Source organism: Vulpes lagopus, chromosome 10, assembly GCF_018345385.1.
Source record: "Vulpes lagopus strain Blue_001 chromosome 10, ASM1834538v1, whole genome shotgun sequence".
NCBI classification, from domain to species: domain Eukaryota; kingdom Metazoa; phylum Chordata; class Mammalia; order Carnivora; family Canidae; genus Vulpes; species Vulpes lagopus.
In genome coordinates, this window is record NC_054833.1 from 92238576 (window position 1) to 92263993 (window position 25418).

The 25418-nt window shown below is 51.2% G+C and overlaps 1 protein-coding gene across 6 annotated transcripts in view; it reads left to right on the forward strand.

Annotated features, from left to right (window-relative positions):
- Positions 1-23734, forward strand: part of FBXO31 (F-box protein 31) — a 44503-nt gene extending 20769 nt beyond the window's left edge. For all 6 annotated transcript variants that reach the window (XM_041770888.1, XM_041770889.1, XM_041770883.1 and 3 more), the window contains 7 exons: positions 4294-4370; positions 10132-10299; positions 10985-11059; positions 16898-17007; positions 17655-17808; positions 19116-19516; positions 22090-23734. In XM_041770888.1, the coding sequence (XP_041626822.1) occupies positions 4294-4370; positions 10132-10299; positions 10985-11059; positions 16898-17007; positions 17655-17808; positions 19116-19516; positions 22090-22312 (1208 nt within the window). In that variant the 3' untranslated portion in view covers positions 22313-23734. The remainder of the gene's footprint in view (positions 1-4293; positions 4371-10131; positions 10300-10984; positions 11060-16897; positions 17008-17654; positions 17809-19115; positions 19517-22089) is intronic.
- Positions 23735-25418: the final 1684 nt, after the last annotated feature.

A 25418-nucleotide genomic window follows, 5' to 3' on the forward strand; every position in this document is an offset into this window, starting at 1 on the left:
CAGTGCTGTGTTAAATACAAGTGATGAGAATGGGCATCCCTGCCTTTTCCCTGGCCTTAGGAGAGGAAAGCTCTTAGCTTTTCTCTGTCGAGTATGGTGTTAGCTGGGGGTTTCTGATATATGGCCTTTATTATGTTGAGGTATGTTTCCTCTTTTGACCCACTTTGTTGAGAGTTTTTAATCATGAGTAGATGTTGAATTTTATCAAATGCTCTTCATCTACTGAGAAGATACAGGATTTTTATCTGTTTTTTTGTTAATGTGGTGTTACCACATTGACTTGTGGGACATCGAATCATTTATTTATCCCTGAGATAAATTGCATTTGATTATGGTTAGTGATCCTTTTAATATGCTGTTGAGTGTGATCTGCTTGTATTTTGTTGAGGATTTCTGCATCCCATTCATCAGGGATATTGGCCTGTCATTCTCTTTCCTCTTGTGGCCCTCTTGTATCAGGGTCATTCTGGCCTTACGATATGAGTTTGGACATGTTTCCTCCTCCGATTTTGTTTTAATTTACCAGAAGCTACTAGCAAGTGACAAGAGATAAATTAGTTGCCTTTATGATAATGCTTTGGACAGGAGGGACATATGGGAGCACCCCCACCTGGAACCCCTACTCTGCTGTGTCAGAAGTGGTGGTCTAGGAATGCCCAATGGCCGTGCTGGTGGAGAGCCAGCTGTCCCATGTGAGGCCACGGCAGCTGTGTGCAATAGCGACAGTGCGGCAGAGAGTTGGCTCCCAGCCCATGCTGCGCCCAGGACAGTCATATCTTTTGGGTTTAGTGTTGTCTCGTGCCAGGAGTTTCCCGCTTGCCTTCTTGAGCGGCCTTCCTGTTAGCAGATGAGAATCGCTGGCACTGATGAGGACAGGGTGTCTTCCTGTTAATGCTTGGGTGGAGAGGTCCCTTAGCCAGCTTAGATTGTTTCCCATTTTGCGGAACAGGAGACGGTTTCTTATGTTTTTTTTTTTTTTTTCTTATGTTTTTTTCTGAAGATGGCCACATTGACCTTGGGAACAACAACAACAACAAAAAAACAAAAACCTGAGTCCTGCTTTGTGGGGCTAGAGCAGCAGCATTTTCTTGGTTTTCATGAGTAATGGAATTCCCTCGTGTTGAGGCTCTTTCTGCATGTGAACTGAAGCTCTACCGTGTCCTAACGCCCATGACAGTAAAGCACCCAAAGAGTCTGAAGCAGTCACCTCCCCATCTCAGGCCCCCTGCCCAGACTGTAACCTGATCCTGTTCTCTCCTGACCCATGGTCAGCGGCTGTTTGGAGGCATTGTGGGGAGGCTCTGTGTGAGCTGGGGGTCTTCCTGCAGGTGAGATGCCCCTTTGGGTCTGGGGAGTGCCTTGCACCAGGACATCTCATCCCAGGCTCGTCCTCTGACTGTGCAGGGGCAGGTTGAGGGTCCCTAGGAGCATGAGGGAAAGTGCATGAACACGTGCACACTCCTTGTATTGCTAAGAGGCTGGCCTTCCCAGCAGGGCTCCAGCCATTAGCAGATGACTCCAAACGTGGCCCCTCTCCCGGTGTGGACACCCAGAGTGTTTGTGTGTGACTCAGGTGGACACTTTCAGTCTGGAGGCACCCTGGGCTCAAGCTGGACTTGATTCTAGATGCTTGTATTTTTTAAAGTATATCTCCTAAAACACAGACTGTACGTTTGCATTAGGAAATGGCTTGTCCTGCCCAGAGGTTAGTGCAGAGGTTGTCTGCTCATAGCCTGGTGGGCAGTGCTGGTCTCTGATTCTCTCTTGGACGGTCTTGGACTCAGGCTGAGTGAGCCAGTGTTGTGTCAGCAAGAGTCATGAGGGGCACAGTGATTTTTCTAACACGTACAGAGCTTATACATCCAGAGACCCTGCCACTATAAGCAGACATCTGGGAGGTGGTGTTTTTATTTCAAAGAGCTGTAGCTTGGGGATCCCTGGTGGCTCAGTGGTTTAGCGCCTGCCTTTGGCTTAGGGCGTGATCCTGGAGACCCAGGATCGAGTCCCACGTCGGGCTCCCTGCATGGAGCCTAATTCTCCCTCTGCCTGTGTCTCTGCCTCTCTCTCTCTCTCTCTCTCTCTCTCTCCGTGTTTCTCATGAATAAATAAATAAAATCTTAAAAAAAAAAAAGGGGGGGGGATGCCTGGGCAGCTCAGCAGTTGAGTGCCTGCCTTCGACAGAGGGAGTGATCCTGGAATCCCATGTCTGGCTCCCTGCATGGAGCCTGCTTCTCACTCTGCCTGTGTCTCTGCCTCTCTCTGTGTCTCTCATGAATAAATACATCTTAAAAAAAAAAAAAAAAGCTGTAGTTTTTATCACTTATTAGAGCATAAGCATGGGGAGGGTCAGAGGGAGAGGGAGAAGCAGGCTCCCCACTGAGCAGGGAGCCCAACTTAAGGCTGGATCCCAGGACCTGAGATAATGACCTGAGCCAAAGGCAAATGCCTAACCAACTGAGCCACCCAGGTACCCTTAAAGAGCTGTAGCTTTTAAAGCAAAACAGGGAACTCTCCCTTCAAAATTGCCAGGAGTCTTTCATGTTCTTTGAACATCCAGGGTCTCCAGGATGGTAGATGGATTTGGAAAGAACCAGACCATTGCTAAACAGTCAAGCTGGGGACTAGGGGAGGAGGAGACAAGAGGGGATGGTCGTCATGCTGAATGGGCCCATTTATTTACTCTCCAAAATTCTATCATGAATCTTTGAAAAACTACCAAAAAAATAGAGGGGATTGTAGAGCAAACACCCACTATCACCAGATTCTACAGCCCTCACCAGCACTTTATTATCACGCAGCTGTCCATCCGTCTGTCTCTATCATTCCACCTTTTGATACATTTCGAAGTAAGTGCCAGATACTCTCTTATTTTATCCCTAAATCCTTGAGTGTACTTGTCACTGTCTGGAGTTCACTATTTACTTATGGTTTCTGATCTGCCCTTTTTTTTTTTTTTTGCTTGTTTATTAATCACAAAACCTATCAGCGTATGTCCGTAAGATAACCAGATTGCCTGCTGTGCCACTTGTAAACTGAATCAGATTGCACACAGGATGCACGGCAGGTAGTTGGAGACAGTACACACTCATCTGGAAACCTGTGTGCCTAGGCTGAAACCTCAGGTGGCATTATTTGCCGGCCAGCTGTCTGCATACTTCAAAGGCCTGGCCTGCTTCTGGCCTCAGCATCCTATTCCCTGTACCCTAAAGCCAGTGGTGACCCTGGTACCCGCTGTCCCGTCTCCATTGTCCACTTGGCCCTGCTGGCTGGGGCTTCCTTCCCACAGAATGGCGTAATCCTGCAGTTCCAGTGCTCAAGCCCATCCCTGGCTCCTGCTATGTGTTTGCCAGGGTTCACCAGACAAACAGAGCCAGCTTCTTTAGATAAATTTATTGTAAGGAATTGGATCCCACAATTAATATAGACTAAAAAGTCCCAAGATCTGCTGTCAGTAAGCTGGGGACCCAGGGGAGCTGAGGGTGTCGTTAGAGTCTGAAATCTGGCTGGCTCAACGCCATGGAAGAGCCTACCTTTCTGTTTCAAGTTCCAAGTTAAAGAAGACTGATGTTGAAGTTCACACAGGCAGACTTTCCTTGTTTGTGGAAAAGCCTTTTCTTCCCAGGCTGTCAACTGATTGGATAAGGCCCACCACATTAGGGAGGGCAGTCAGCTTTACTCATTGCACTGACTTAAGTACTAATCTTAATCTGAAACATCTTCACAGATACACCAAGAATAACGTTTGACTGAATGTGTTGTCATAGGTCACAGGTGGTACTGTCACTGGCACAGGGCTGTTGGGTTTGTGTGCCCAGTAGAGCAAGCCTTTCACTATAGTGGTGGTTTTTGGTCCAGTTGCTTTATAGACACACGTCACATACAGATGCCAGTATCCCAGCATTAGAAGAATCTAGGCCCTGTTTGCCTTATTCCTAGGAAGGACCTGTCTCAATCGTTGATTCCATCACTGATGGGGGGCTCACTACTTTACAAGGGTGCTCATTCTGTTTTTCAAGACAGTATCTTTGGCACTGATCACTTAGGGGCTGGGCTTCAAAGCAGCCTGGTTGTTTTGTTATGGTTCTCAAGGACATTTTCCTTCTTAGAATTCTTTAGAAACTTTTAAAGATCTGCTGAAATCCACTTTTCTGTTCAAGGCTATGTTCCCGGCCTCCAGGAGTCCCTTGTGCACAGTTCCCTGCTCCGTGTCTCATCCTCTCCCTGGGTTCCTGTGAAGTGCAGACTGGCTGTCAGTGTCAAGTCCTTCTCTCTTTTTTCTCTGTCTCCCTGTAGTGCTTCATCGATACAGACACATTCTGGGATTGTGGCAGCCGGACATCGGGCCCTACGGAGGATTGTTGAATGTGGTGGTAAGTCTGGGAGTGCGGCAAGCCCACTGTCGCCTATGTGACGGCATGGCAATCATTAGGGGCCACATGCTGTTCTGTAATTGGTTCTTAGCCTTCTCATTGCATCCTTGGACTTTGTGGTTAGGAGCCACCAGTTGGCACAAGGGCGTCTTTCCTCCTGTATCCTGGTCCCTGCTCCCTGGACACCTCAGGCCCTTGTGCACGCCCACAGGACACTCTAGTTTTGGGGTGTGCACTGGTTTATTGTTCTAAATGAGGAGCCATGGGAGCCTCGGATGCTGGCCCTCTGGCCCTTGGGGCCGCATGGGGTATCGGAGCAGGTGACCCATCACTGAGCCCCAAGGCACACCCCAGCTGTGACTCGCTCTGTGTGCCTTGTTTTGTTCCACAAATGCTTATGAGTGCTTACCTTATGAGTAAGGCATATCTAGCAGCCAGGGAGGCATGCTGACGTGCTGTGTCAGAGTGAGTAATGCAGCAGGCACCCTGGCCTCGGGACCAGGAGCCTCAGAGCAAAGTCAGAAAGTGGAGCTGTGAGGCCCTGGTTTTAAATATTTTCTCACCTACCACAATAATACTGGTGTCAGGTCAGCATCCCAGATGGGTGGGAGAAACAGCAGTGGGCACTTTGTGGGAAACCGTGTTTCTACCATCTAGAAGCATCTCCCCACAGAGCCCGTACACTCACTGTCTTAGCTTCCAGGGGCTGACATTCCAATGACCACATACTAGGTGGCCTAAAGCAGCAGAAACGTATTCTGTCACTCTTCTGGAAGCCTGACGTCCCCAGTCGGCATTCCTGGGCTGAGATCAAGGTTGCAGGGCTACTGCTCTCCCTCTGAAGACTCTAGGGGAGCATCCTTCTGCCTCTAGCAGCTGCGGGGTTCAGGCAGCCCTCTGCTGTGGTCTCCCTCCTCCTGCCTCTGCCTCCGTCCTCCTCTGCTCTCCCCTCCTGTGTCTCAGACCTGTCTGCCTCCCTGTTATGGGGGTGCAGGTGATGGCATTTAGGGCCTGCCTGGGTGACCCAGAAGCCTCTGAAGAGCTTCTCCTTCACATCTGTAAAACCCTCTTTTTGCCATGGACAGTGGTGATACTCATAGGTTCCAGAGAGGATGTGGACTTCCTTAGGGGTCGTTATGTAGCAATCCAGATGACAGGGAAGGAAGAGGGGCCTTTACTGGGGAGAGATGTGGCCAGCAGTGTCCATCCTGGTGATCCATGTTAACTAACCAGCAGTGGGACTCTGACACAGCCCCACCTCTCTCGATCTCTTGCCAAAAATACACAGCCTGGATCCAATCACAGGCACCTCTCACACAGACTGACCCTGAGGGTTGAACCCCAGAAGCACTGCGCTCCGCCTTCTGAATATCAGGCTCACCGAAGGCAAGAAGGGCTGATGAGCTGAGTACCGGGAACAAGGGGGGTCAGGGCCAGCAGAAGAGGACCAGAGGGGACAGCCTGCCCAGCGGGAGCAGGGGCTGCTTTGGAGGCAAGCGCTCTGTGCTGACAGTAGCCTGACTGCAGTCCCATGAGGGGCCCTCCCTGCCAGGCTGCTACGGAGAGCAGAGTTTCTGGTTGCTCTCGCTGCCTATTCTTTCCCGCAGTGGTAGACGTTGTTAAGGAGTTATCTGCTGGATGATTCTCTTCCTCAGATGAGGTCAAGCTGGTCAGATGGTCCTCAACCACCAGGTCTTGTAGGGATGTGCTATGGCTCTGTGTCTTAAGTTCCTAGTGTTGGGGGTCCCCCCTCTATACCCTCCCCCAGGAGTTCTCTGAGGACCCCCATCCTTGGCTTCATGGAGCTGGATTGACCCTCATGCTGCTCAGCCAGCCTTGGGCTCCTCAGCAGGTCCTGGGGCTCTGTCTTCACACAGCTCCCTCCTTTCTGGGACTTTGACCCTCATGCTCCAGCCTCACCAGCCACCTGGGACCCTGATCTCTGTTCCCTCCGGTCAGAACTGCCAGTTCCATGTGACCCCCTCTGAGCCCTGGTCTAGAAGGTGCCTCTGGCAGGGTCGCCTCTTCTCTTCTGTGGGGTCCCAGCCTTGCATGGCCTGCTGTCCGGGGTTACTTTCGTGTTCACAGCAGTCCCCGTTACTCCACGATGGCCAGGATGTAAGTCTGGCTTCATTTTTTTATTCTTTTTTTGATGATGTTTTCCTTTGTATTGGGTTGTCTTGAATATTAGTCAAAGTTCCTTTAGAGTCTGTGACCTCCAGTTCAGTTTACAGTCTCCCTTTTTCCTCTGGATTTTCAGGCATGGCAGTAGGGCTGCCAGGGTGCCTGCACATCTGGCCATGGATGCTGCCCCCAGGAAGGTGCCTGTTCTGTGGCCTGGGGTCACAGAGTGCCTTGCTCTGACCAGGTGTAATGAGCGCTGATCTCATTCCTGGTGGCCCCATCCACAGGATGTCCCCATCCACAGCCTGGGTATCTCCTGCTCTCCAGAGCCTGCATTTCCCCTATCAGGGAAGGGACACCGCTGATGACTCTCATGGCTGGTTGGCTTCTCTATCTGTAGCCCCTCATGGGTTAGGATCCAGAAGATGCCTCAAGGGCTGAGCTGTATACATTGTGTTCCCTGCTTCTTTGGGATCCTGGCCTAGACCCCTGGTCTCTGTGGCAGCCCTGGGGACTCCAGCGCCCCACTGCCCCTCTGCCCAGCCACCAGCAGTCAGGGACCTGGGGCAAAGGGGTGGGATGCTCTGTTCCCTTCGGCTCATCTCAAGCCTGTCCCTTCTTTTCAGGCTCTAGGTCCTTGTTTTGGGGCCACTGTGTGTGCTCCCTGGTGTCTTCAGGCAGCACTTAAACTGTGATGTGTGCAGACTTCACAGCTGGTGTTAGCAGTAGGGCTGCTCAGTCTAAGACCCTGGATCCAAGGCAGGCGGAAAGTCTTGCAGTCTCATTTTTATATGCTGCTCAGTTGCTTGCCTGTCATGTTTTGAAATGTAGCTGCTCATTTTTAGTGCTTTACGGGCATCTGTATCATAGGATGTGTCACTTTTCTGGGTCTCTGTAGTGTGGCTCTTCCTTACTCCTCGAGGTTGCTGTGTGCTCTCTGAGCAGAAGCCCTGGGACTGGGGGTGTCCAGGTGTCTAGCCCCCATGTTGCTGCAGCTGATGCTGTAGCGTGAATGGAGTCTGGTGCCTTCAGGGATCCCTGGTGTTCTGATCTTGCTTCCCTCTGGTTGCATATAGCTGTGGTAGGCTGGAAGCCTGAGTCCATGCCTCATTCACAAGCGCATCTAAAAAATGGCATGTTGGGGCCTCTGGATGGCCTCAGGGTGGGCTCTTGAAAACTTGCCTCACATGGGCCACCTGGAGGCTCTGGGTGCTCTGTCACTCTGTATTTCACTCACCAGGTGGGGTTTTGGACAGAGATAAATAGTGCTTCGTATTCTTTATGATTCAGTGGAAACATCCATTAAGAAACACGCTTTGTATTTATGTTTAACGTCACTGGGAAAGCCTTGCATTTAAAAGGTTTCTTGCAGGGCAAACCAGACTGCTCCCAGCGTGGGCAGACTGCTTTGCTTTTCCATGCTTTAGGCAGGGAGAGTGATAATTGTTTTTTTTTTACTGGCAATGACTAATAGAGTAAAAAAAAAAAAAAAAATTTTTTTTTTTTGCAGCTTCTGAAAGAGGATAATTAGGGGGAGATGGCAGACCAGTGCCAGCTCAGCCTCGTCAGGTTGGCTCGCTGCAGAAGTGGGTGAGCTGGAGCGAGCCGCAGGCACCCAGGCTTCCCCGACTGCCCGGCCTCTGGCCTTGGGGAGCGTGCGGCCTGCCGTCCTGGGGACCACTCCTGCTCTGACCTCATCTCCGCCACTGTCTGCCTGCCACCGCATTGCGCTCACTGGAGGAGTGACAGCAGCACTGACAATCCCTCCTTGTTGAGCACAGCAAGCCCACAGCACTGGTCTCCTCCCTTGCCTCTGGTTTTCAGGCATTTTATTTTATTTTATTTTATTTTATTTTAATTTTTATTTATTTATGATAGTCACACAGAGAGAGAGAGAGAGAGAGAGAGAGAGAGGCAGAGACACAGGCAGAGGGAGAAGCAGGCTCCATGCACCGGGAGCCCGATGTGGGATTCGATCCCGGGTCTCCAGGATCGCGCCCTGGGCCAAAGACAAGCGCCAAACCGCTGCGCCACCCAGGGATCCCTGGTTTTCAGGCATTTTAAAGCAGATCCCAGGCCCATGCCCTTTCATCTGTTTGTACCGTGTGTATCTTTACAGAATGTGGCTGTTTCCCTGCACGTGGGCCTTGTCCTTACACCGCAGTATAGAGGTGGATGCGGCCTGAGGCCCAGTCTGCATTTGTCTCCCTGAGGCCAGGAGAACTGCCTAGGCATAGCAGCTTGCTGGGAACTGGGTCTGCAGCAGCCCCCCGTGAAATCTGTGTGGGTGCTGTGTGGGTCTCTGCTGCCAGAACTAGCCCCCCATTTTCACTGATGGGTCAGATGCTGACTAGGTGCCTCCTATCCTGAGTTATTTGGCCTTTTTCTAGCATCATCTGGCCTGTTCCCCTACTTCTGACCTGGTCGTTCTCTCTAAAACTTGCAAATGTTTTGCTCCAAAAGTCAAACTACTTTTTTCAATTTTTTTTTTTTAAATTTTATTTATTTATGATAGGCACACAGTGAGAGAGAGAAGCAGAGACACAGGCAGAGGGAGAAGCAGGCTCCATGCACCGGGAGCCCGACGTGGGATTCGATCCCGGGTCTCCAGGATCGCGCCCCGGGCCAAAGGCAGGCGCCAAACCGCTGCGCCACCCAGGGATCCCCCTTTTTTCAATTTTTAAAACAAAATTTGCTTATTTTTTTCTTTAAAAATTTATCTTTTTACTGAAGTGTAGCTGAACATGGTATTATATGAGTTTCAGCTGTGTGGCATAGTCTGTACGCTGTGCTCACAAGAGCTGCTGACTTGTTACGTTGTTCTCACTGTCTTACTTTTATGACTGTTCCTCAAACACCTGGAAGCCTGTACTTCCCCCACACTTTGCCCATCTCTCCCGTGCCCCCCACCCTGGAAAATATCCTTTGTTTTCTATTTATCTGTTTCTGCTACTTTGGTTTGTTTTCTTTCTTAAATTCCACATACCAGTGAGATCATACAGTACTAGTCTTTGTTGATTGACTTCTTTCATTTAGCACTATGCCTTCTAGCTCCATCCATGTTGTTACAAATGGCAAGATTTCATTTTTTTTATGTCCATTGTGTATATATACCATATCCTCCTTATCCACTCATTGGTGTCGGTGGGCACTTAGGCTGCTTCCATATCTTAGCTGTTGTGGATAATGCTGCAGGTACATTTCTCTTTATTTTCAGCTTAATTGAGAAACACTGGGCAGGTAGAAGTGTAAGGCGCATGATGAGTACTCCTCGGTGGTTGGTATTTATATACTCTGTGCACAAATCTGGGGTTAACACATAGGCCACTTCTTTTTTGGTGAAAACATTTAAGTTCTAATCTCTTAGAAGATTTCAGTTAGGATGCAGTGTTCTCAATGACAGTCCCCGTGTTTGCAGTAGAGAGCTGCTTTTTAATGAACAGACACTTGGTAGGTGGGCCATGCTTGCTGTGGTGCGCTAGGTGGGGCACCACGATGCTCACCAGCCCTGAGATCCTCCATGGGGCTGCAGTATGGAGATGAGAATGGTTCTTGTGAACAGAGTAGGGTGGGACCTTCTGCCCCAGCACCTCCTCCTGAACCTTGCGTGGACTTGTGCTCTTTCTCCTCACTGTAGGTTGATGGCCTGTTCATCATTGGCTGGATGTACCTGCCTCCTCACGACCCTCATGTGGATGACCCAATGAGATTCAAGCCCTTGTTCAGAGTCCACCTGATGGAGAGAAAGTCTGCCACGGTGGAGTGCATGTATGGCCACAGAGGGCCCCACAATGGCCACATCCAGGTGAGCGCTCGGGGTTCCCTAGGTGTATAGCTGTGTGCAGACAAGGAACTAGGGCTCCTCTGTCCTCCCTGGTCTCAGTGGCAGCTGGGGCACAGTGCTGGCTGAGTGGCTGTGGTATTCCCAGTTACAGACCTGTGTCCACACTGAGTAGCGATCATGGGAGGAAGTGGGGGCTCAGCCCCACCCTGGGGTGCGTTATCAATGTGCAGGTGCTGTGATGCAGCCCCTCAGAGATGTACTTGCTCAGACTCTTCATGGATTCTGCGTTCAGTTTAAACGGGTTGTTGTTTTTGCCATGATTCGTCAGTGCTCCCTGGTTTCTTTTTTGCAAGAATATGAACTTGAACTTGGAATAAGACGCTGTGCTCTCTGATAAAAGTTTGGTAGACGGCCACCCCAATAAGCATGTGTGTTACTTAACACACTGTGAAAGCACCAGTCCCTTTTTTCTGCTGTAAGATGTCCTCCTGGGCAAACGTACATGCACTGTCTCCTGAGGAGGAAGTGCATGCCCAGGTGGCTCTGAGCTCCCTTCTTTAGGAGGGACTGGCCAGGATTCAGTGGCATCTTGGGCTTCTGCGTGCATGTGGGTTATGTTGGTGTGGGAGAGGTTGACCGTATTGCTCTGGCTGGTGGGGGTGCTGTGACTGATTCATTTCCCTCTCCTTTGTTGTGAATGCTCAAGATTGTGAAGAAGGACGAATTCTCCACGAAGTGCAACCAGACAGACCACCACAGGATGTCTGGTGGGAGGCAAGAGGTGAGCATGTACCCCTACTGTTCACATGGTGCACATGTGAATTTAAACGCCTTCACATCACCAGTGTGCCCCCAGCAGAGGGCTGTCTCCCCCGGCTCATACTGACATGTGCGTCTGACCCTTTCATCAGAAAGGAATGTGTGTCTGCGCCCAGGCTTTTCTTCCCTGTCACCCCTTAGAATGTATAAGCCCAAGAGAAATCCTTTCCTCCAATTGGCTCTCTTTTGCCCCTTTGGCGAGAGTGTCTGTGTGCTGCTGGAGATTTCTTTTTGGATGTAAGTCTGCAGGGAGACCAGGGGGCTTTTTAGAGCCTCTGTGTTCTCCCCATGATTGGGCTTGGCGGCTGAGATTCCTAGGTCTTGGCGTTGCAGCCGGGAGGCCACATGTGAGCCACACCCCTGAGTTTCTTTGTACTTCCTTTTATTTGCATGGATAGTTTTCCATTGCCTTTGAGTTTTCCTTTTCTGAGGATCCAAGTCATACTGCCCTTTCAAAACATTCTTAAGAAAAACTTGGAACTTTTAGGGGCACCTGGGGTGGCTCAGTTGGTTAAGCATCTGCCTTTGGCTCACAGGGTCGTGGGATCGAGCCCCCTGTTGGGCTCCTGGCTCACTGAGGAGCCTGCTTCTCCCTCTCTCCTTCCCCTTGCTTGTGCTCTCACTCTCTCATGCTCTCTCAAATAAGTAAATGAAATCTTTAAAAAACAAAACAAAACAGAAACTTGAACTTTTAAAGTGTAGGATGCGGGGTAGCCCTGGTGGCACAGCGGTTTAGCGCCGCCTGCAGCCCGGGGTGTGATCCTGGAGACCCGGGATCGAGTCCCACATCGGGCTTCCTGCATGGAGCCTGCTTCTCCTTCTGCCTGTGTCTCTGCCTCTCTCTCGCTCTCTCTGAATGAATAAATAAGTAAATCTTTAAAAAAAATAATAAAGTATAGGATGCTCATTGAGCTTATATTTATTTATTGGGTGTGCATTTCTTAGGTTCTGAGTCTGACGGTTTCCCTGTTAGCCAGAGAATTGCAGGGAGGTGTAACATAAAATCATATGCATGTATGTCTGCATCTGAAGAGTGCACACAAATGCTTGCTGGAACCCTTTGCAGGTAGATGGCCCTATTTGCTCAAATATATAGTGTGTGAAGGTGACAGGTGACGCAGATGCATTTTCACTTTACAACAGTGCCGTTGAGGATTGCCTGTATGGTCACACACATAGCATACAGGTGACTGCTCCAGTCCATGTTTCAGCGAGAAAGGTCAACATGTATTCTGAGAATAGAAACTCCTCAGCCGTTGACCTTATAAAGGCCATGTAGTGTAGTGTAATTCTGGAAACACACTGGCATCAGGAAGAGGTCTTATAAGCTGCCTCTGTGTGTGGGCTCACTGATTTTGAAGTGGAATGGTATATTTTCTGGTTATAAAAGTATAACACAAGCCCTTTGTGGAAACTATAAGAACACGTGGATTGTGGGTAGGAACAAAACTTTGCTGGTATCCAGACTGACCGAGGCTGAGATTAGGGCATGGTTAGGGCTCCATGTGGCTCCTTTTCTGTGACGTTAGTAAACATTCCCACTGCTCCCTCTGGTGCTGGTAGGTTTCTAGTTGATTCGTAGGAGCTTTCTTTTCATATCAGAGCATCAGTCCTTCTGGTGTGAGTTGCAAATAACTTTTTCTTATGTTTCTCTCTTTTAGTTTGATTCATGGTATATATATATTTTTTTATTTTTTTTGATTCATGGTATATTTTTATCCAGAAATTTTTTTGTCGTCAGAGGTCGGTCTTCCCCTGCCTTGCCCATGGAGAGTGGAAGGGCAGGGAGACGCTGTGTATACAGGCAGAGCAGAGGGCTGGGCTGCCTGCAGCAAGTGGTGGGAGAGCTTGCTGTTTGGCCCTGCAGTCACTTTGTCTCAGCTGCGTGCGGTCTCTCTGCTGCTTTTCTCTCTGTCCCTCTCCTGTCTCTCACTTTGGCCATGTGGGAATGGGTTCTGTGGATTTGTGAGTCAGCCAGAAATGTCTGCACATTCTTGTGGAATCTTTCTGATCCAGGGAATGGCTTCAGGCCCCAGGGAGAGAGGATGGGCTGTAGGAGGACATCACCATGTGTCCCAGTAGCTCTGACATTGAGATGAAAGGCTGAGTCCTGCACTCTGGCTGCCTTGTGCTCGAATGGCTGATGGTCATTTAAAATTCTAGGGCCATGTGGTACTCCCAAGGGAACGGAGGGCTCCTGGCAGCCAGGAGGGCTAGGAGGGAACTAGGGCGGCAAGAGCCATCTCCTCCAGGGGAGGAGGGAGTCCTCTCACACTCCCAGGGGATGGCCTGATGCTGCATCTCCTCCATTCTCCGTGGCACCAAGAGCTTGTTGGGGATGCCCTGGTGGCCCTGTGCCCACAAAGGAACCAGGGCGTGTCCATTTTCTTGGGAAGGCCACAGCTGCTCTGTGGGTCTCTGGCTGATACACTGTGTCTTGCTCACCATCCCTCCCACTTGTCACACGCAGCTCCAGTCCCCGGGTTTCTAAACCTGCTGTGTCCACCTTTGAATGCCAGGTCCAGACTATCGTGGTGTATTCTGATGGCTGAGGCTGTGGTGCCCTCAGCCTGCCCCTCATGACACCTCCTGGGTGACCTCCTGTGTGCTCTGCACATTGCAGTCCCTCTCCTGGGGTCCTGTGAGCAGGGCAGGCCCTCAGGCCTACACAAACTCATCTCTCTTGGCCTTCTTCACAGATGAGGTAAGGCTCAGCCGCCATCTTCCCTGTTCATCCTGTGCCTGTCCAACCCCCAACCTGAGGCTTCTAGAAACCTAGAGGCTGCTTGGAGGAGGAGAGACTGCGCAGAGAGGCAGGAGGGAGGATGGCCAGGCCCCACCCCCTGTGATGCTGTGGGCATCTCTTGTCCCTCCTGACTAGGCCGTGGGCTTCTGCTGGCCCTGCTCACAGTGCGTTTTGCACTTAGTCCCGTAGAGAGGCTCTGGCATTAGACTCCTTGACCGGACACAAGTTGCTTTTGTTTCTTTGTCTTATATACTGAAATACCTTCTTACCATCAAACATGCAATCATGGGAGCCCTACCCAGGAGCAGCCCCACATCCATCCTCCGTCATACCTTCTTGTTCTCCAAATTTTGTTTATGTAACTGCGATCTAACTCCATCTAATTTGGATCTTTTTTTTTTTTTTAAGCTTTTTAGCTCTTCCAGAAATATTTTCCAGTCTCATTATAATTCTTTAGAAACTTTATTTTTAACACAGCATTCCATCCGTAGGGTGATTGACTGCATGAGTGTAACTGCAGACGTGGGGTTTGTGCTGCCATCCTGACCTCCTGCTCTAGTGACTTGCTGCTCTCTGAGAACTTCAGTCCTCATCTGTGAAATAGGGCCATAGAATTACCTGTGGACACCGATGTGGTTTGGAGGACTGAGTAGGGCTCTGCATGGGAATGCCTTAGTGCCTGGCTGGCCACAGCCACCTGGCAGAGCCACCAGGTGTTATTCCTATAGCTGCCTGAACTCTATGCAAAAACCTTCCCTGGATTTTGGATCATACAGAAATGGGATTTCCACGTAAAAGGCCCTGAAGGTTTTTAAAATTCTTATTATGTGTTGTTAGTTTGCTGGGTGAGCCCCCTGACTCCTGTGCTCCTGCTGGCCTTTGAGTTAGCCCTGGTGGAAACAAGGCCAGTTAGCTTGTGAAATTCAGAGTAGCTCTAATTCTACTGCTTCCTAGCTGGGTGACTTTAGAAAGTTTTCTCAAACTCTCCCAGCCCCCGCACATCTGTAGTACAGGGAAGGTGTGAGCACCTGTAGCCTGGGCCATTGTGTAAATGAAGGTGATGATTCTGTAGTGCCAGCACCTGGTGAGCAAGCGCTGAATAAAGATTATTCTTGTACTGTATGCTCTGGGCCCCTCTGTTTTTCCTTGTGCGTGCATATCTCATGAGGTAATTTCATAATAAACATATCTCAGAGGTCTTTGTTCTGAGTAATTGGGTCTGGTTCTAAGGACTCTGACCTTTTCATGCAAAGTAAACAAGATTATGACTCTTCACAAGCCAGCTTCAAGTATTTAGCTCAAGTCTGATTACTTACCATGGTGACATAAAATCCTTGCTCATTACCTTTGTTCACTTCCATTTTTATCTGTTATCTGTTTTGATTTTTTAGGGCCTTATTCCATTTGAGTGGAAGGTTTTGACTTTGGTAAAGTCTAATTTGTCACGTTTTTTCTTTTATAGTTATTGTTTTCTGTGTCTTAAAAGACTTTGCCTATCCCTAAGCTGCAGAGAGGCTCTCTCCTCAGAAGTTTGGTAGCTTCACACTGGGTCTGTGGCTCATCTAGAGTGACTTCCTGTGTGTGGTGTGAGGCAGGGTTTGTGGTTTCTTTTCTCCACATGGATGTCCAGTTATTGGAGTGTCATTTGTGGAAGAGACTTTTCCTTTCTCGTTGGGTGGCTTGGATGTATTTGTTGGAAAGAGACTGACCAGGTAAATGGGTCTGTTTTTTGGACTGTTTCAAAACAGTCCATTGACATATTTGTTGGCTCTGATGTTCATATCACTGTCTTGATTACTGCGGCTTTAGAGTGAGTCATAATGTCCTGTGCATGCTTTCTAATATGTATTCCCAAGTCATGTGTTGTCTGAGCCTGCTGGAAATAGGACTTAAAACTTTTCCTTTTCCAACTTCATTCTGCTAGTACAGAAACTTTCAGTTGATTTGCGGATATTGAGCTTGTGGCTCACTGGCTGTGTGCTCCAGTCACTGCAGGGAGGGGTTTCTGTGTCTGGCCAGCGTTTGGGCAAGGAACATATTAAAGCAAACAACAACAACAACAACAAAAGCAACCAACAGATGACAACTCTCTTGGTTTTTCTGTTGTTATTAAATTGCTTTTGCTTCTGTTTGTGGAGCTAACTCTGGATGGTCAATAGGAATGCTATATTGAGCTAGAACTCAGAGCTATGGATTAAGTTAAATGCACAGAATCAGGCTATTAAGTACTAAACATCCTTTGCATTGATCCTGTAATGAATGACTGAACTTTGAGGATGCAGTGTTTATAAAAACTCCTTTTTACAGATGAACTTTTGAATGTGTAACAACTGTGAAGGCACCTGCCTTCTCCTCTGGCCATACCTATCTGGTTCATCATCGGCAGCTGCAGAAAGCAGCCAGCCAGTGTGACCAGCAGCCCCATAACCAGGTTCAGTGTAGATTCCACATGCCCCTTAGGTGGCCACAGCTCTGAGGCTCACATGGCTGCTACCTGGGAGCTCTGGACATGGGCTGTGGCCCTAGCCTTGCCTGGAGGGATCCCATGGTTGTTGCCTGTTGAAGTCTGGGCCTGAGTGCTCTGGGAAGGTGGGGACCAGAGCCCCTCACTTTTTTTTTTTTTTAAAGATTTATTTATTTATTTATTTATTTATTTATGATAGACATAGAGAGAGAGGCAGAGACACAGGAGGAGGGAGAAGCAGGCTCCATGTCGGGAGCCCGACGTGGGACTCAATCCCGGGACTCCAGGATCACGCCCCGGGCCAAAGGCAGGCGCCAAACTGCTGAGCCACCCAGGGATCCCTGCCCCTCACTTTTCATTGGTGGCTGACCTCCATAGGAAGTAGGTCAAGGACTGGGAGACCAAAGTGTGGCAGCCCCCTCCTCCTTCCCATCCTTTATCTCCATACCATCCACCCCACTGGTACTCTGGCACAGGTGCACCCAAGGCATCACCTGCAGCTGTAAGAATGCTGCTTTTATCTACCTAGTGCCACAGTGAGTTCTCCATGCGAGTCATGTTGGTTTTCATGATCTGTATTCTCTTGGAAGGAATTCCGAACGTGGCTGAGGGAAGAATGGGGGCGGACACTGGAGGACATTTTCCATGAGCACATGCAGGAACTCATCCTGATGAAGTTTATCTACACGAGTCAGTATGAGTAAGTGCAGTCCGCCCTGTGAGTACTGTGAGCACAGTCTCTCTGGGTACTGTCAGCCTAGTGCTCTTTCATGGTTACTGAGTTCCCCCTTTATGGATACTGTGAGCACAGTCTTGCTCTCTCTGGGTACTGTGAACACAGTGTCCAACCACCCTGCCCTACCTCCATGTCTGTTTGCTATCTGATTTATCATCATCTACTAACAGTGTGCTCTAACAAGCCTGGCCTGTGTGCCAGAGCCTCCCCACGTCTACTGGGGGAGGCCTCTGCTCTTAGTTGCTTTCCCTACCTCAGCCTCTGCCCCTGTCCCCATGATGCATTTAAATGGCCCCTTGTGCAGTGACTATCCTCTTCGCAGTTTTGGGGATTCCTATGCTAGGGTGATGGAGTGGGAGCAGTATCCCCTTCCCCTCTGTAGAGAGCTCTACCCCCCCAGTTCCCTTGTGCTGGTGGAGCGAACATGAGCTCTTAAGCCCTGTCAGAATCAGGAGGTGTGAGATGTGCCCTGCGTGTGTTTTGAGGGGAGTGATTGTGGCTCAGGAACGTGGGGTGTCCCTGCTCCCCACTGGCCTAGAAGAACCTAAGCCTGGCTATACCAGGCCTTCCTGCCTGCCAAGCTGCTCTCATGCCCCCTGTTCCCCCCACAGCAACTGCCTGACCTACCGCCGCATCTACCTCCCGCCCAGCCACCCGGATGACCTCATCAGACCTGGCCTTTTCAAAGGCACCTATGGCAGCCACGGCCTAGAGATTGTTATGCTCAGCTTCCATGGAAAGTGTGCCAGGGGCACGAAGATCACGGTGAGTCTGGGTGCGGCCCTGTTGGGCTCACCTCTGTGAACTCCATCTTATTAGCCTTGTGGTAGCAGGACTTGGGCTGCACTTTGGCTCCTCAGAGTGGGCTCTGGACCCGTGGCACCCCTGCACTAGGGAGTTCGTTGGGACTACAGAGTGTTGGGCCCCACTCAGATCCACTGAACCAGGCTTTGCTTTTTACAAGACCTCCAAGGGATTTGCAGCATTTCCAAGGTGGCTTTACCACATGATTCTCAGTCCTGGCCACACACTGAATCCCTGGGGATGTTGAGGAGACCCTGATGCTGGGCCCTACAGATTCTGATTCGGAGGGGGCGGCGAGTGCGGGCTGGGTATGTGGCTTCATGAGCTTCCCTGGGGACTGTAAGGTGTGGCCACATTGGAGATGTCCTGCATTATTACACGGGCTCCCATCCTGGCCTCAGCAGCTCACAAACAGTGGGAGGGTTCTTGAGCTGAATGGGGGTCTTGAACAAATGGGCACCATCCACACCGTGCTCACCCATCCTACACGTAGTTGGGGTGCATTTCTCACAGGTGCATTATAGTCTCCTGGGGAGCAGTGCCTCTCCTTTGTTCTCAGGGAGCTTTGCTCTTAGACCTTGATGGGCCAGGGTCCCTGTGCCCTGGGAAGGCTCCTGGTGAGCAGAGCCCAGTACTGGGGCCCCTGGTGGGACTGAGGCCTCGAGCATTTCCTAGGTTTGGGCTCAGGTGTGTGTGTGTTCCAAACAGATCTGGGCTGCCGCCTGACCCTGGAAGGGTCTGTGCCTTTCCCTTACCCTCAGTCTTCTAGAATGGGGAGGTTTTTATATCTGGAGTTCTTTTTTTTTTTTTTTTTTTTTAAGATTTTATTTATTCATGAGAGACACACAAAGACAGAGAGAGGGGGAGGCTCCATGCAAGGAGCCTGACACGGGACTTGATCCCAGGTCTCCAGGATCAGGCCCCGGGCTGAAGACGGCGCTAAACTGCTGAGCCACCTGGGCTGCCCTATATCTGGAGTTCTTGAGTGCCCATGAGCCACTGTGCCAGGTGCTTGTGTCCTTCTCGAGTTCACTCACAAGATCTTAGCCCCTGTTTTCACAGATTCCTTCACAGATGAGGGTGCCTGCTGTAGGCACTTACTTTTAAGGGCTTCTAAAATAGTCTTACTTCAGAGGGGTTGCTGCTAAGTTAGTAGGATTGCTGGAGTGAGCTGATTTGTCCAGAAGTGTGATCTAGGCTGGAAACTGCCCACAATGTGTCTCTGCTGGTCCCTGAGCCCTGCTGACAGCCACATGCTCGCTCCTCAGGGGGACCCCAACATCCCTGCTGGGCAGCAGACAGTGGAGATCGACCTCATGCACCGTATTCAGCTGCCTGATGTGGAGAGCCTCCGCAACTTCAATGAGCTCTCGCGCATCGTCCTGGAGGTTCGGGAGCAGGTCCGTCAGGAGCAGCAGCAGCAGGAGAATGGGCCCGAGGACGGTGAGGGCCGAGGCCAGCAGAGTCCCCGAGAGCCCCAGCGGGGCCCTGCCCAGCCCAGCGCAGAGCTGCCTGCCGAGAAGGGCGGGGAGTCTCGGGATGGAGAGGCCGAGGCTGCAGCTCCACCTGCACCTGAGCAGCCTGCCCAGTCAGGGCAGGGGCAGCCGTTCGTGTTGCCTGTGGGCGTGAGCTCGAGGAACGAGGACTATCCCCGCACCTGCAGGATGTGGTAAGAATGCCAGGGCAGGCATGACAGGCTTTCCGGGGAGTCCTGCCTTACCACCTGGCACAGAGATGGGCAGTGAGGGCCAGGCTCAGTGCTGGCCAGTGTGGTGGCTCCCTGCACTCGGGTGGGGAGACCCTGACAACTCTGGTGGAATCCCAGCTTGGCCCCCAATGAATAGTGCCCTTCTCTGGGCTGCACAGCCACAACTCAGACTTGGGAGGCTCCCAACCTCTCACCCCCGGTGAGCCTCGAGGGGGCCTTATTAAACCTCCAGGTATGAGGCTTCCTTCCCAGTGCCTTCTGTGGCCTCGTTAGGTGAAAGGGAGACAGGTGAGTCTGCAGGTGGCATTGAAAACAGCTGGGGAGAAGACGTCTCTCCTGTACCTGTCCCCCAGAAGCCGGCTTGAGTTTACCTGGATGTCCTTGTAGGTACCTGCTGAGCAGGTCTGAGCACACTCCAGTATCAGCCCCCCTTTCCTCCTGTGGTTTCTCTCCTGGCTCAGAAAGCCTGCTTTTCACTTGACTTCTATTCTTACTGTTTTGTCTTGAGCCACTGCCCACAGCCACTCAGGCCCTCCCTGCCCCAGCTCTCTTCTCTGCACTTCAGGCCTTCTTAGGTGTAGATGAGCCGAAATCAATAAAACTATAGATTCAGGTCCTCCATCACACTGGCCACAGTTCAGGTGTCAGCAGCCACACATGTATTGGATAGTGCAGGTGTTGAACGTTCCATCATTGCAGAAAGTTCTGCTTAGTTGTCCTAGGGGATGTCTTGAGGGGATGACCTGTCCATTTCTTGGCATCTCAGCTGCCTGGCCTCCATGTTCATCCAGTTACATGTAAAGACCTGTTTCCCTGACTTCCAGGCTGACTGCTGTCTCCTGCCGGCAGTGGTCTAATCGGTGCATCATGTTAGAATAAGTGTGGGCAGAGCACTGAGCACCCCAAGTGAGGATTTAGGTATCTTTGTGGGCTTGGCGGGTTAATTGGTTCTGAGCACACAGTGTCAATTGGTGGGGTGGTGCCTCCCACACCAGTAGGCAGTTCTCCATAATACCAGCTTGGTGTTGGGCCACTTGACTCTCTCCTGACTCTGTCCCCCAGAGACGCTATCAGACCCGGCAAGACTGCCCCTGCCCCTTCAGACACCAATCCCACCTGTGCTTCTGACCAACCAGCTGTGGGTCGGGGGGGTTCCTGTGATCCCCTCCCCAGGTTTGATTGAGGTGCTGGGGTGGCTCATAGAACTCAGGGAAGTGAGAAAGGATGCAGGTGGACAGCTAGATGAAGAAATGTGTAGGGTCCCAAGCCCAGTAGCTCCCACCCCCATGGAACTGGGTTGTAGGTTTCCCCACTTTGGAGCTCCCTGAACCCCATACATTGGGATGTTGTGGAGCTTCCTCACATAGGCACGGTGGATCATTAGCTCCGTTTCCAGCCCCTCTCCTGTCTGGAGAATGGCGGGGCTGCTGAAGATTCTAAGCTTCTATTCCTGGCTGGTCACCAGAAGGGAAGGTGTCACCTCCTAGTGGGTTTTACAAGGGTTTCAGGAGCTCTGTGCCAGGTACCAGGACAGAGATCAGTGCGTGTATTCTTCTGTTATCTCACATTGGGGAAAAATCCATTTCCATTTTCTTCATGTTACACAATTACCACAAAAGTGGCTGAATTCAGGTTTTCCTGGAGGAGACCTACAAGTGGTGTTCCAGTGTAATTTCAACTGTTGCAAACTATTTAGTGGTCATAAAAGAAAGGACTGTGCTGTCCTTAGGAAACTTAACAGTTCACGGTGTCTCGAGGCCGGTCGAGAGCCCAGTGGGCTCACCTAGGGGGTGTTCTCAGGCCAGCCCCGCCCCACATAGGTGTCCATGAACTGGGAGGGACATGCTGTGGTCCCTTCCCTGTTTGGTTTGTGTGTCTGCGAGGGCTTGCCACAGCGTGCATGTAGGATATGGCCCCCTGGAATACTAAGCTCAGTGGATATCACTTTGCCTCCCTGTAGGCTCTGGTGCTTTTTCCACCTGAGAATACCTGCAAACCAGGTGCCCTCATGGACAGGCCTACTCTGCTCTCCTACCCAGGAGAGCCTCGGCATGGTGGCTGAAGGTTGGGGGTCCTGGCTGCCTCTGTGCACTGGGAGATCGAGCCAGCCCCCAGCTCCTTGTTATCTGGAGGAGTGCCAATTTCTTGGCAAGAAAGATGTAAATGCATCTCCATCTCACTTTGTTCTTGAAATTTGAAACTTGGCCTTAATGATTTTAAATTTCTCCTTTCGGAGTTCACGATAGTTGCATGCCAGTAAGTCTTCATTGATTGTTTGAGGCATTCACATGCTGACATAAGTGTCCTGAGAGCTTTACAAAGGTGTATTTTGGGACAGTTACGCAGTGATGCTACCGGAGACCCTCTTCCTTTAGCTGGGTGAGCTGGTGGAGAGCAGTGGGCAGCAGGGGGAGCCTGACTGGGGGCCTGCGATGTGGGAGTGCTGCACGGGCTGGGTGGGGTGGGGCCCTCCCTGCTCCTTCCAGGCTCCTCTCACTTTCCTCCCCTGTGCTGTACCTCTTGTTTCTGTGCAGTTTTTATGGCACAGGCCTCATCGCTGGCCATGGCTTCACCAGCCCTGAGCGCACACCTGGGGTCTTCATCTTGTTCGACGAGGACCGCTTCGGGTTCATCTGGTTGGAGCTGAAATCCTTCAGCCTGTACAGCAGGGTACAGGCCACCTTCCAGAACGCAGAGGCGCCATCCCCACAGGCCTTCGAGGAGATGCTCAAGAACATCCAGTCCCTGACTTCCTGATGGGCCAGTGCCCTGTAGGGTGGCTCCCAGGGCCCTGGACCCTGCTCCTGCGAAAGGAAGCAGCATGCACTTTGGAGATTTGGCCTTCTGACCAGAATACTGACCTTGTAAGAGTCTTGGCCTAGCCACCCCAAGATTCTTGTATAGAGTGTACAACATTTGCCCTGGTCCTCGTCAGGAGCTCATAGGAAGGCTGACTGAGCATGTCTTATAAAAAAAGAAAAAAGAAAAAAGAAAAGAAGGAAGAAAGAAGCTGAAAGGACTGATGGAGAGGGCTGGCTACAGTCTTGTGAATAACTCGAGTGGAGAAATGGGGTGTCCCCTTGGCCTGTAGGCAATTTTCATGGGACAGGCTGAGCGACCCTCTGGGCTACTAGGGGGGATTGATTGTGCGTGAGCTTTGCCAGTTCCCTTGCAGGAGGCGAGTGAAAGCGGCTGCAGGCTGGCAAGGGGCTGGAGCAGTGAGTGCTCAGAGGGAGTCCTGGGGGGTCGGGATGCTGGGCCAGGACCCTGGACGAATTCTTGTTACTCTACCAACCTCCTTGGATTTTGGACAAAAGTATTTCACCTCTGACATGTTTGTGCATCGGTGTGGTGGGGTCAGTGATGCAGGCCAGTAGGGAGTGGCACAGTGGGCCTCTGAACAGCTTAGGGGTCCTGGCCTCTCTCTAGCTTTAGAGTTAAGACCCTCGCTGCAGCCATTTCCAGACAGGGCATCTGTTTGCACACCCCTACCCACCTCCTGCACACGGTCTGGTGTCGGAACCCTGAGCTGAGCCACTTGTCCCAGAACCTGCCCCAGGATTTGGCAGGGCTACATCCCAAACAGCCCTATATTGCCTATTTGTACACAGGTGCTGTTTTTGTAAGTGTCAAAGCAGCAGAGTGGTTGCACAGATGACTTTGGAGCCCCTTTGTGGGTAATAGGGCAGCTTTCTAGAAAAGTCACCCCTTATGTATGGAATGAACTTTGGAGACCAGGGCCTCTTGGGAGAGCCTCTGGGGTGGAAACCCTGAGCATGGATGCTTCTGCTGGTGGTGTGCCTGTGTCCCATTGACACCTGCATTTGGGGGCCCTCCGTAAGGTCTCTGCTGAGAACAGAGCCCGAAATGCATGTAGACACCCAAGAATTAGTTGCAGCTCTGTCTCCAGCCTGCAGAGAGCTGTCACCATGTTCGCCTTCTATGGGTTGTGGCTTCACGTGGGAGGCATGCAGATTTTGTCTCCCTCTGTGTGGCTTGCTCTTGTTGGGTGAACTGTGCTGAGCCCTCATGCGGGGGGGGAGGTAAGGGACCCCAGGGAACGGGGCAGCTTTGTGGTGCCTTCATGTAGAGACCAACATGAGATGTCCCATGAAACGTTTTCCTGACGAATTTCTCCCTGACTGGCCTTTTTAAAAAATAAAAATAAAAAAATCCCTATTGCTCTAGCTTCAGTACCTTTGGCAACTTTGAACTTCCTTTGCTTCCCAGAATTGTAGGATTGATAAGCTCTGCGGCATGGTCCCTAAAAGGCAGACCTTCTAGGAGGTTCTTTCCAGACTCCGACTTGGGAAGGAGGCAAGCCAAGAAGGCGGGGTCCCCCCTGGCTGGCTGTTGGAGGCACCACAGCTCACCTCCCACATCTTTCTAGCAGGACCTGAGGTGCGGTCACAGTTTTTGTGTCTTCCGCGTGTCTTCTGTGGGACTGAGCTTTCAAGTGCTGTCACCCCCACCCCCTTGTGGCTGTTGCTGTTTGACCCATGCCAGGTGTGGCTGCTCCTGCATGGGGGTATCCATGGCCATGAAGCCTCAGGGAGAACAGAATGAAGGCCAGCAATGTGACGGCTGCCGTGCTTCATGTTTTGCCCAAGCCTGAGGCTCGCTCTTAAGGCTGGCTACTCGGCCTGAGGCCTCTCCTTGTCTGTGACACCCACTCAGATTGAAGATGAGCCTTTTCATCAGAAAGGGGCCCCATGGTTTCCACTGTTGGCTGCATTCACATTGGTCTCTTAAGCCAGGCCCCAGGGACCTTTGGGGCCGAACAGCTGGTTGTGGCCTGGGTGATGCCAGGTAGGGCCTGCAGTGGTGGAGGGTGAGGGCTTGTCACCTGCACAGCTGGTCATTCAGAGTACATGTTGTGTCCCACTTGGTGTATTTGTGGCCAGTTCTGGTTTCCAGTTTGGTAGGTGAGTGGGTAGCTATGTAAACTGGCCCCAGCGGGCATGCCTTAGGGGAGAGTGGGCAACCGGCTTCTGGGAGCCACTTCTGGCTGGTGAGCATTCAGAACGGCTTCCGTTGTGGTTGGAAACTTGAAGACAGCTGGGATTTGATAAAGCAGGTCCCCACAAGGAACCAGAATGACCTGATTTAGGGACTGTCTGTGCTTGTGCTTGATTCCAGGAAGGGGTTACTGGGCCCTGGGTCAGTCTGGACATCTTCCCCTGGTTGGCACCACCTCATTTGCCGCTGTGCTGCTGTGAGGTTGGATAAGTCTGTTGTGTGAGTGGCAGGAGCCTCAGGTGTGTCTCTGCGTACCTGGGCATGTGCTGTTCTGCTACTTGATGGGAAATGATGTGATTGGAGATTTCAAGTGTGAGTCATTGGAGTCTTCTCTATTGGGGCTGAATGTTCACAGCATGAGGCTGATGTAAATGACTTGTGGGGGGGGGGGCTATCTGGTTATGTTGGCCTAACCACCTCAGACCTACAGTGGTCTGCTGTTGGGTGGGAGCAGGTTTGGAGGCCTCATGGTGGTGGGAATTCCAGAATCCTTCCTCCCATGTTCCAGACTGGGCCTCCCTTCCCGGCATCACCCCTCGGTCCTGCCATCTGGACTGTGGCTGATGCTGAGGGCTGCAGCTTCCACCCCTCCATCCCCTCCTCCCCCAACACAAGCAGCTTAGGCTGATTGCCTGTACCCTGGCATTCCTCTTGGCCAGGGCAGAAGGTAGGAGAGCTCCCACAGTGGGCTTACTTGAGGAGAAGGCCAGGCCTCTGTTCCTGTCTTGCAGAACAGGCTGTGAGCTGGAGTTGGCACATCTGACATTCTCTTTTCCTGAGAATCTGGGGTTTACTGCTGTGGCCTGGTCGGTCAAGGCCCTCCCATCAGCCAGCCCATCATCTG